Genomic DNA, 12,460 nt, shown 5'->3' with positions numbered 1-12,460 from the left:
GGAGACTTCCCCGTTCGGAGGATTATTTTGTGTTTTGCCTTTTGCTTAGCTGGTCCCTTAGAGGATACATTTTTGTTCTATGTTTTGCCATCGAGCTCGGCTCGTTGTTTCAGTTGATAATTAAAACCCTCATTTCTGTGACTTCCCTCTGCGTGTGGATCCTTTCCGCCAGATACGCACCATCGCGTGACACTTTCTTCCTGTGTTGGGCTCCCTTTCACATTATGGTTTTAATAGAGTTGGCAAATTCTCTACTTTCTATTCGAAGTGTTACATTAGACCATGTCATCACTATTGGAATCCCTATAGCAACCAGCCTGGCCTTTCTCAACAGTTGCCTCAACCCACTGCTCTATGTGTTCATGGGACAAGATTTCAAGGATAAAGTCCGCAAATCCATCTTGAATGTTCTGGAGACTGCCTTTAAGGAAGAGGTTTCTGGCCGTAACACTGGAACAAAGTCAGTGGACAGCAGTCAGAGTAGAGAGATGTCGTCCCGTAATACTGAAGTCTAAGGTTTCCCGTAACGTGAAGGAAGAAATTATGAAACTGAATAAATCGATGTATCAAAGTTTCATTTAGCTATCTTTGTAAAACTCTCAAGACAATAGAATGTGAAGCACTTCCACCTCATATGAATTAATTTATGTAATTTGACTGTTTGGTTAACTGATCAGTTATCAGACTGCTGCCTTTTAATTACCCCTGAAGTATTAACAATCTAATGGGACAGATTTAAGGTTAAGGATCTTTTCAAAAGGTTGTGAATTATGTGGTAGCAAAATGTTGTAATCATACAGAACAAATGGCTACAATACATTTCTGCAGTTCTGTTGTTGGCAACTTGTTACGTAATTTGTACAAAAGAACCTACCAGTTGTTTCAAAATAGGTATTACGTTAGGATAGTTACTCTGTTGTAACACTGTCGGTTTGCATGATTGTTGGAGCTTTGTTTTTTTTTCATCTGTCACATGCAGTATGTGGTGGATTTGGATTCATTTTCCTTGCTTGTGTAAAAAAAAGATCTGAATTAGAACTGTTGGCTTCATAAAATTGCATACTAATTAGATTACAGCAAGGACAGGCTGTTTAATAAAAGAAATGTGACTTAACTGTCACACAAAACAGACCCATGGAAAAATAGAATGACCACCGATTCAAAACGTAAGCCTGGGTATGTAATATTGTAGCATGTAGCGACCTCTCTCGCTTCATACAAGTATGTTTACATGGTGTTTATTTGAATCAATAATGATGATGATGAATCATAAAAGAGTCATGAAATAATTATATAAATAAAACGAGAAAAAAATGGGCTTACAGTGTTGTATCTTGCTTACTCTCATAATAAGCAGACGAGGCGTAATATATGTTTCAAGAACTTTTTAATGTTTACTAGCACAGTCCGCTGTAATGCTACCCGGGGTCTGCCGCCCTCCGCTCTGCGCATGTCCCCCAACACAGACCAGGGAATGCTGGGTGATGGAGTTCCCCACCTCAACAGCAACCAGTAACATCTAGTAACATCACATATAGTACAAGTGTTTTTTTTCATGAATTACTGTCAAAATTAGGTGTCACAAAATTAATGAAAAAAAAGACTACTGCTAGACTAATGCAACTTTTACAGCTATTCATGTATGTTGTGACGACAATTCACCAAACAGCATGTCTCTTTTTGTCTACTGCCCAGCCTGGTTCTTGGTAAGTGGGATCGTTATCGGGGTCCTGTTGCTGGTACCCTTTTATTTTAGCCTCTTGTTATTTTAGTTTCAGCCAGTAGAGAGAGCTGTTCTACACATCACGGATTCTCAGATAAAGAGCGAGCTTCAGCAGGAGAAAAAAACATCCTTGCAACACACTGATTGAGTTACATCCTTTTTAATAGTGCAAACACTGTGTGTTATACCACATCCACATCAAGTAGACTCACAGTAAAACCATCCTGATTCCCACCCTGACTTTCACTCCAATATGAGATATCAGATTCCAAGCTTCCAAGACCGAGACCCCTCTCTAAGTTTAGTTACTTTAAATATATGTTTTGGTTTCTTCCTCTGCTATCTTAGTTTCTGTTTTCTGCCTACCGACCTCTGTGTAGCATGGTTGTAAACCGCTAACCCCTGTGTTTCTATATCCGTTAAATAGACAACTCAATTGTTTCAGAGAAGCCTAGTTGTTTCTCATGCAGATAGCAATTTGTGTTAAAAAATGTGTTTATTCGAATCTCCGTCAGCTATGAGTGTTCAAATAATATTTTTTCTAAAGTTATTCGTGTGGTTCTATCTACAGGGTAGATTACAGTATAGCCTGGAATAACGTCACAAACGTATATTGCGTGCGTCATGATGTCATAGTCGTTACCACTTTAAGACGTTCCGTGAGAAATGGCTCCTCCGGCCTGGAGCGGTGGACCGTCATCTCCAAACAAGCAGTGCTAATCGGTTGCTGCTCATGAAATTTGAAATTTGCACCCTCACATGTACCAAAAATATGTGGTAAGTAATGTCCTTTCCGAGCTACTTGGTTGATTCAGACGTGTGTGGTTATACGAGAAGAGCCGTGCTTTTCTCTCCTTGTTACGTAGCGTTAGCTAGCAGAAGCTACCGTTAACGTTAGCTATCTTCTGACCACAACATTAACTTAGCCCCACAGCTTCACGTCTACTTGAGACAAATTTGTGGACTGCTTACGCCTCATCTCTTTCAAGGAGACATTGCGAGTGCTTTTTCGTTTTAATTAATCATAGTCTTGGAAATGGTCGGCTAGCTGCATTGGTAAAACAGATCTCTGCTTGGGGGAGGTTCGCTCGCCCCCTGTCTGTACACATCGGATTCTAAAACACAATCGGCTGCCCCGATAATCGCGGAATCGCCCGCACACACACACAAACGGATGAGCTCTGGTGCCCTGCTTGTAGTTTAATGATGTAACCTATACGTCATTCCTTGGTAACGTTAGCATAGAAGCATTTATTGGTCCCTAGTACAAAAATCATCACTGAAGCATTGACAATATTGGATTTTTAGTGTCTGCCTTGTTGTGTTTTTTTTATTTGTTTGATCGGACTGGATCTGTTCAGTAGCAGCAGTGGTAACGTGTTCAATTTAAGTCTAATCTCTCATTTGAGCGGTTTTCTATTGTTCTTACAGTTTGAAGTCGGTCATTGTCTTTAATGGCTGTTTAATGTTTCATTAAACCCACAACAAGTATTCAAAATAGGTCCACTTAATTATTTGCTGATATATAAAAGGCAAAATTACTCTTCAGGTCCGCTTTTAAAAAAATGTCTTTCTTTTTTTGCAGATCTGTCCGAAGTTTGGTGTTTTTACTTTTCCAAAATGTCTGGTTCTGCCAGCTGATTTGATGTGCAGATGTCAGGGATCAACAACCAATCACATGGCCGCAAGTCAATGCATTGAGGCCTATAAACGTGGTCAAGCCAACTTGCTGAATTCAGACCGAGCATCAGAATGGAAGAAAAAGGGATCAGAAACTGCTGATCCACAGGGATTTTAAAGCACAACCATCTCTAAGGTTTACAGAGACGTATCCAGTGAGCAGTAATGCTGCACGGTGTACCGGTACTAGAAAGGTACAGCGGTACCCTTGCATTGAATACGATTTTGAATATTTTTAGTACCGGTACTTCATTAAAAAAGTAGCAACCAGAGTGCACTCAGTGTTCCGCTCCCTGTCTGGCTGCCTGCACGCATTGACTTGGTGGGGGGGGGCTACCAGCTCACACGCAACAGGCAGTCGTCACTCATAGGGTTGGGTATCGTTTGAATTTGAGCGATTCCGATTCCTTGTTTCGATTCCGGTTCCCAGCGATTCCGATTCTTTTAAGAGGCAGGGTCAAAAAAGTTTAAGTTTAAGATATTTTAAATGAGCTAGCTAACCAAGGGTCTTTCTGAAGGAAATAGTCTGACCTTCTCCATCAATGTTAATTCTATGAACTTTTTATTAACTTTACTATGAATTTCTAACAGGGCTGTTTTCAACTACAATATGAATACCAAACTATGAACTTGAATATTGTATAAACATTATAAATAACAGGGGTACACTTTCACTTTCTTTATTTTTGAAACCTCACAAAAACACATTTACACATGAGTGTATGATACTGCAGGTACTTAAACGTTACCTTGCTCCCACTGATGGATGAACCCTTGGAATCAGAGGAGGAGGCAGCGCCTTAAACACGGGGCACACGGAGGGGGGGGGGGGGGCGCGCAACTCTCCCAACCTCAAATCAGGGACACTTTTGCTGACGGGGGGCTGCTGGCGGTCGACGCGGGGAGTGCTAGTACAACCTTTTTTTTTCTTTGCAGCGCCAGCCTCACTGCTCATTTTAACAGATAAGACCGCTCCGCTCTGACCACCCGGCACCCGCGCGTGCACTGGTCTGATGCGTCACAAATTCACAACAACCGGGAGTTTTTTGCCAAGTTTTCGGTTTGGACCGCCGACGCACGCTATACATGTTCGATCGCGCTGTTACGGCAACACTTCCGGTGGACGCTTCTTCGTTGGTGTTCAGCGGTTTCTATTTCCGGTCGGCGCCGGCGGACTGAGAATCGAAATAGGGAATCGAATTTTAAACTTTTGAACGATACCGGGTAAATTGCAAAGCTAGTTCCGATTCCATTCGATTCTCGATACCCAACCCTAGTCACTCATAGAGTTATCTCAGGGGAGACATGACATGCAGGAGCGGTTGCCGACCGTCCTTGGTTTGTTGAAAGAAAAGATGCCAGAAGTGAGATCTGGAAATACTTTGATTACGAAGTATTTATTTTATGCATTTTTTAGGTCTGGAAAGTATAGGAAATATCCAGGTAAAGGAGGATGTCTGGTTGGTGTTGCGCTTGCTTGAGGTTTGACTTTTAGGAAAGGTGTTGTCAAACTTATGGAAGTAAATCTGTGTCATCGGGTTTTGAAAGAAAAAGGTGATTGAATTTCTAGCACTGAATATTTATGCATTTAAATGATGTATCTGAATTAGGGTTTTTCGAATACCAAAAATCTGACTTCGATACTATACCTGGCAAAATATTTTGATACTCGATACGATTCCACAAATAAGATACTGGAATATTTATCTATGATAGTAATAAATAAAACCTAAGGTTCCCTTTTTAGCAGCTTGTTCCTGCCCAGCTTTTTTTGCACTTAACAAATGTCATTCGTATTAGTATTAATCCACAGCAAGATATTAATGAAAACGACATGGTAAAATCATAGCATTGATTATACACGGCTATATAGGCCTATTGTCCGTATCTGACTAAATGACTACATAGTTATTCCAAATGTATGAATTACATAATTTTACAGAAGTGTGTTTCAGGTGGAAAAAAACGTAAGCTATGTGGGTTGGGTACATTAAAGATGGACACATAATTAAAGGGCAATTTCTGCCCTTTATTGAAAAGGGATACAATGAAAATTGCATCTAGTGTGTTATTTGTACAATTCTTGTGTGCATTCTGACCTCATAATCATATAGGCCCACATGAGTGAAATTCTAGGTTATTTTGCATGTGTATATTTTTGCTGAACTATTCAGTAACTTATTTGCTGTCTTGCTTTGTCTCGTGTTGCATTTGCTGATGTTTGACTGTCGAGAAAGTTGTTGTCAAACTAGCCAACACAGCTACAGGGCTGCCAACTCTCACGGTTTCCCCATGTGACACATGCTTTGACTCACAAAAAAAACAATCCGCGCTGGTTCATCTCCAACCTCGCCGACGGTAAATGGCGCATCTGTGACGCTGCACGTTGACTTGCTGGTTTCTCATAAACAAAGTAAGCAGATTTCAACAGGTTTCACTAAGTTTATCCGCTAGCAAGACGTCTCGTTAGCGATGTTAGCAGCTGGTTGTAACACGCTCGGACATTGATGCTACTATTAAGTGCTCTCACGTCGGCTTCTTTGAACGCTACGGCCGACTGGGGGGGGGGGGGGGGGGGGGCTACGTGCGCAAATAGTCATAGATGCGCCATTTACCGTCGGCGAGGTTGGAGATGAACCAGCGCAGATTGTGCTTTTAGTGTGAGACGCAAAAACGTGTGTCACACAGGGAAACTGTGAGAGATGGCAGCCCTGTAACTGTGTTGGCTTGACAACACCTTTCCTAATAGTCAAACATTAGCAAATGCAACACAAGACCAAGCAGACATCCGTATGCGTAATATAATAAATATTTCGTATCTAAAGTATTTCCAGATCTCACTTCTGGCATCTTTTCTTTCAACAAGCCGAGGACTGTCGGCAGGAGCTCCTGCACCTGAGCACATGTTTCCCTGAGATGACTCTGAGTGACGGCTCAGAACCGTACACCGTCCAACCCTAATCTGAATGTTTTTCAACATTAAAGTACTGCAAAAATTCAACCGCAAATAATTCAACGCTAAAATATTCAACCACACCATCCGGGAACCTCAAGGAAGAGCAATCGATTCTAGATTCAAAATCAGGAGCGTGCGTCAAGCAAAAGGAGTGAGCACCCAATACAACTTGGGCTTGTCAGCAGCATAGTGATCGGATTGTAGCCATGTCCAATAATAATGGGGCTTTAACTCTCCTTTATGCCATCAGTGTGGTTTGTGTCTGTAAGATTCTGTAATAGACAGCTGACATTTGTACATTAACAGACTGCATTGGACATGAACTAAGCGGAAGTTAAACGAGAGCGTACAGCCGGTCAGAAAACTCCTCTTCTTCTCGTTCTAAATTACTATAATGATTCTGAGATCCTTTGACACGCTGTTAGGGGTGATTGGCGAGTTTTTAAACCAGGAACGCGCTTGAAGAGGCACATGAGCCGCTGTATCGCATCAGGGATCGGAATATTTTGGCAGGTATAGCATCAAAGCCATCATTTTGGTATTGTGACAACCCTAGTGAGCAGAGACGAAATTTCGTGGTTGTGAGAGGTCAGGGGAGACTGGGCAGACTGGTTCGAGATGATGGCAACAGTAACTCCATTAAACACTCATTACAACAAGGGAAAGCAGCATAGCGTCTTTGAATGCACAACACGTGGAACCTTGAAGAAGATGGGGTATATATCCCCATTCACATATCATTTTGTAAAATATGTTGAATTTTGCTTAATACTTCATCATTGTTTCCTGCTCTGGGGCCCGGACTATTGAGACTCATCGTACGCTTTGGAACAGCTGATGAAATTATATAAATTCTACACCTTATCGTGATGTTTGGGATATGTGCATGGAGACATTTTCTCTAACTGGATGTTAATTTTAATTTGCTGATTGATCCCACTGTAGTATTTATGTTTACAGCAATTGTGTCTTATGTTGCACAATAGAAGTAAATAGAAGTAATAGGAAACATGAGGTGCTTATCCCTTTACCATCTATGTGTGTTGGGATGTGAGGCTGAACCAGCTGCATACCTGCAGAGGATTGCTGATATAGTTCTTTATTGGCATTATTGTATTTTGTCTACTGACAGGTTTATTCAATATGACATGCTCCTGCTGGGCTTTCCAACCGACCAGATAGTTTGGTCACTAAATTGGTCTCAAGGGGGCAAGAGAGGCTTGGGCGACTGGCCGAGGGGTAGAGCAGGGTTGTCCTTCAGTCAGAGGATTGGCCTGTTGGACTGTGTTTGACTATGTTGATGTCTTGGGCAAGGCACATCACCACATATTGCTTCTGCATGCGGTTTCGGTGTTTCTTTTTCTGTATAAATTATTACAGTCCTGATGGGCAGGCGGCCGCTTCCATGGTAGCCACCTACTTATCAGGTACTCTGTATCTAAATGGGTGCTGATGATGAGATGTGCATTAAAGCGCTTTAAGGGGTCAGACTACTTGAAAAGCGGCATACAACCAGAGATGGGCGAAAAAATGGTGGCAGAAAATGTAACTGAATACAATACATGTATTTTGTATTGGAGCATACAGGTTTGGGCTATGTAATGTACAGAAAGCTCTGGGGAACAAAATGGAAGACAGAAGACTGTCAGCGTAACTACGCAGAGCTATAAAAACAACTTCATTGTATGCAGGCCATCAACTTTGGCTTTGAATCAACAAGAAAATATTCATCACATAATTACATCATACATTCCGCCCATGTATACAAAATATAGAATTAAAAAAAAACACCTAAATCTCATTCAAGGTGCAACACAAGCTGTCTCCGTCTGTGCTTGTTAATGGTCCTTCTTGAACATCATCTTGCTGAGACATGTTGACACGTTGTCCCTCTGACCAACTGTAGAATGTATGACAGATCTGTATACAGGGTCTCTGTCACTACTACTTTGCGACAATATGGTAGCTTTTGTTTGCTGGTTGCTATGTCAAGATGCCCTCAAACATTATCCAAGATTTCACCAGCAAAATCGCCAAATACAAGGCTGTAGAATAAATGTGAAGTCATAGTGCTTTGTTGTCTGGCATTTAATTTTGTCAAACAAATTTGTTCTTCGGGGGGTTTGTTAATAAAACTTTTTTTTTTTATCTCCCCAGGTGAAAACCCTACCAGAGGATGAACGTTCTTGCAAAGACTTTTGAGAAACGGTCTGTTGGAGGAGTGGTCATAATGTTTCTCTCATGGAAACCAATTTTGTAGTTGTCTGGATAAAGTTTTACTATTACTGCAAACTGAAAAGTGATGCCTCAGCCCACCACCAAAACAATTTCATCATGGAAAATCAGAAATTGGTGAACAGTATTGCTATAACGCAGTTGAGTGGGGAATCAAGTACTTTCATCTGCACGGAATGTGGTGATGGGTTCAATCAGTACTCTAATGTGTTGGTCCACATGGCCATTCATGGACCTCTGGAGTCGTTTTCCTTGGATGGCTCATCCAATGGATTTGAAGTTCCGCGAGAATATGTGCTTCAAGAAAATGGTACATTGACAGTTGTGAGTGGTTTTGAGCCACATTCTTCTGTAAAACCAGTATCTCCTGGAGCCCTGCCATCACATTTTCCATCCGTCATCAAACCATTGTCTCCAACACTCCAGCCACAGCCGTCTCCTTACAGAGATGTGTTCAGGCCAAGGCCACCAGATTCAAACTTGGACAAGTCTCGCCAGGGCCATTACCGTTGTGAAATATGTAGCAGATCTTTTAACAGCCTACAGAGTTTACATCGTCATCAGCAATATCGAAACACCGAGCGAGGGTATAAATGCACTTTGTGTTGTAAGATCTTTGAAGGCCGGCAGGACCTTAAGAAACACCTCCAAGACCATGCCAATGAAAGATTTCACTGCTGTAGTCATTGTGGTAAGCGATTCCTTAAAGTGGATGCACTTAATGCTCATCAGAAAGAAAATCACCTTGTAACCAAGGCTTCAGCTTTGAGTAAATCTTTGAATAAGCAGGAAAAGACAAATGAAAAAACGTATACGTGTAGGAAGTGCAAGTGCAATTTTTTCTGGATGTCAGATTTTCAGACACATTCACTGCACCATTGCAAAGGCAAAGGGCCTGATCCCACTTTGGCTTCTAAAATTGAAATAGTGATGAATTCTGAGAAGATAGAAGATATACCACTTCAAAATGTCTACAGTAATGGTACATCTATTGATGTTAAGACTGGTCATAATAAAATCCTGAGGGATCCTAATGAGATTAATTCTGATTTGTCTTGCACACCATACAGATGTGGTTTATGTGGGGATCGTTTTCAAAAATTAACTGCTCTGAAGGAACATCATCTCACACATCAAACTCAGGAGGAAATCGATCAGCTGAATCAAGAATCACAAAGAACCTTTAAGCGAAGAATGCCACCTAAGGGCAGACGTAGAAGAGCCAGTAACCCAAATGGCAAACTGCATCCTTGCAAGCACTGTCACCGCGTCTTTAATCATTCTAGTAGTTTATCTCGGCACATGAGGTACCATAAGGGTACGATGCACACATGTGCATTTTGTGGTAGACATTTTCCACAGCGCTGTGATCTGAGGAGGCATATAGCCATGTACCACAAAACTGAACTGGAGAAGAAACCAGCTTTGAAACCGTTGTACACAAATCCAGAAAAAGGTCCGGTTTCCAATTTTCTTAACGGTGACAAAAACCTAAGCTCGCCTGATGAGATTACCAAGAGCTCCTCTGACAATGAACAAACTGCATCACCAGAGCAAATCCAAAAGGACAAACAATCAGGAAAAGTAGGCAGAGTTAACTACAAGTGCCAGGAATGTGGAAAGAGATTTGGGCTTTTAAGTGTGTACCAACGGCACTTGCGCTATCATAAAAAGGAACCTAGTAAGTGTCCGAGGTGTCCAGCGGAATTTAAGAACCCTTCCTCTCTGGAGCTTCACCTTCAAAATCATCCCAGCGCTGGAAAAGCTGATGGTGTTGGACAAACCTATCACGGCACAGGTTCCAGTGGCGACCATGTCTTAGAAAAGGACCTTGAGGATGACTTTATGGACCATACTGAAAATGATAAAGGCAATTCTTCGGAGGTTCTTTATGAATGCACTGAGTGCACTGAGACATTCTCATGCTTGGACACGTTTCTTCACCACCAGACTTCTCATGGCTCAGAAAACAATGGGTAATCATGTCAGACCCACTTGTTATTGTTATTGCCCACAAATGTTCTCTCAGTTAAGTTTTTTGGATTCTTGCAAATATTGTAATCACTGTATTGATGTAATGTTTGTTTATTCTATGACTACTTTTTACTCAAATTTTCTTTGCCATTAAACAGAAATATATGTTAAGGATTTTCAGAAGTCAGGTGACTAAGAAGATGGGGAGCATACCAAGTTAGTTTTGAATTTAATAAATAAAGACAAACTGCATATTTGAAATATGTTAAATGCAGGTTTAAACCATGTATTCTACAGTACAGTAAACTGTCCCAATTGTTTACGAGCAAGAATGGGCACGAGGCTTCTGCTTGTATTTTAATTCGCTACCCCTGTTACTGTTAATCATGCTACTAGTTTCCCTTTTGACATGTTAAATTTTACATGTTTTACTCACAGTTATTGTGATATTGAAATTGCCTGTATTAATATGTGCATGTCCTCCTGCATTATTACAGTGAATTTTTAATTGTGCCATTAAAGTTGTGCAGAGGAATTATTTCATGTGCAATCAGTTTTGCTTTGACCACCTTTTCACAGTTGTCTGGCTATAAGAAAACCCCACTGGCAAAATATTTTAGTTTCTTCTACATATTATGAAGGTTCTCTCCATTGATATTATGTTGTCCAGCGAATTAATGGAAACTGCAGAGATAAATCCATGTGGTTTGTGATCTGAAATGTTGGCAACTGCATCAGTCACTAGATTTCCAAATACATGACGAAGATTCCTGTTGTGCTGTTCATAAAAACTATAAAAGCGATTACATCTGGCAGCCTCTACTGGCAATATGTTTGACTAAGTAAAAATAGACACTGCTAGGCATGAATGCAAACTACCATACTGAGTCCACAAGGCCCTAAACTGTAACTAAAAAGATAGTGTCCTATATAAATAATCAGCTCGGTGAACATAGTGTTTCCAATGACAAGAAAGATGGATAGACAAACGCCTACAGAAAAAGGACTATGAATATTGCGTTATGTGCACAGCTTCCTTTTCCATTTTAACTTTTTAAAGGAGCATTCTGTGTGCGAACAAATGTTTCAAGCTAAACTACTATTATACTGCTCTTGCCAAATAGTCTGGAACACACCAAGCCGACGCCGACGAACTAGTGGCGACGTGAGCAGACTGCAGAATCGGCTCACGTCGGCAGCGTCTGGGTCCAAAGTTGCCCTGTCACACCAAGCTGATTCTCAACACCCGACGGCCAATTAGCACGTCCGTTCTGCGCCTGCGTAAGAGGAAATACCTTCCGTACCAGCAGGTGGCAGTATTGGTTCCCTGGCTGAGCAGCCAATCAGAATGATCAGAAGACCCGACTGACCAACAAGCCCCGACGCCAATTCAACATGTCGAATTGGCCGTTACAAAGCCGACTAGGACCAACTTTGACTGACGGTGCGGAACACACTGAAGAGATTTAGTCTGCCGAAAACTGCCCGGCGGCCGACCGTCGGTTTGGTGTGTTCCAGGCTTTAGGGAGTAATATTAATACATCTCAGCAATGGTGTCTCTTTCACCATAATATTTGGTGCTTGGCATGTTGTATTGCTGCTCGCAGCTTTCTTAAGAAGAGCTCATAACGTAACTCTTTCCCTGGGTCCTGATTGAAACCACTACAAATTTGAATAATTAGGATTATGGGGATTGTGTTTGTCCCACAGTGAGAAAATGTACAGGATAACAGCAGCAAAGGGGTAAAGAGCCCCCAGAGACATCATAAAAAAACAATATAAAAATAGTTATAAATAGTAATACAAAATAAAAATTAAAAAAAGGTTATACCAGAGTTGATCTGGAGGTGATTCCGCTGGCACCATTTTATGAAATCCTGGTTCAGTTCACT

General features: G+C 41.3%; 1 protein-coding gene across 2 annotated transcripts in view; it reads left to right on the top strand.

Moving 5' to 3' along the window:
- The window catches only part of si:dkeyp-84f3.5 (uncharacterized protein LOC334144 homolog), a 67,934-nt gene extending 56,831 nt beyond the window's left edge, over positions 1-11,103 (top strand). The window contains exons 1-2 of one of the 2 annotated variants that reach the window (XM_037453803.2): positions 2,361-2,500; positions 8,517-11,103. In XM_037453803.2, coding sequence (XP_037309700.2) covers positions 8,601-10,574 — 1,974 coding nt within the window. In that variant the 5' untranslated portion in view covers positions 2,361-2,500; positions 8,517-8,600 and the 3' untranslated portion in view covers positions 10,575-11,103. Of the gene's footprint in view, positions 1-2,360; positions 2,501-8,516 lie in introns of those variants that run through there. The other variant, XM_037453804.2, reaches the window with a different exon arrangement.
- The last annotated feature ends 1,357 nt before the right edge of the window (positions 11,104-12,460 follow it).

Source organism: Pungitius pungitius, chromosome 11, assembly GCF_949316345.1.
Source record: "Pungitius pungitius chromosome 11, fPunPun2.1, whole genome shotgun sequence".
Classification (NCBI taxonomy): Eukaryota; Metazoa; Chordata; class Actinopteri; order Perciformes; family Gasterosteidae; genus Pungitius; species Pungitius pungitius.
This window is presented reverse-complemented; position numbering and strand designations above follow the sequence as displayed.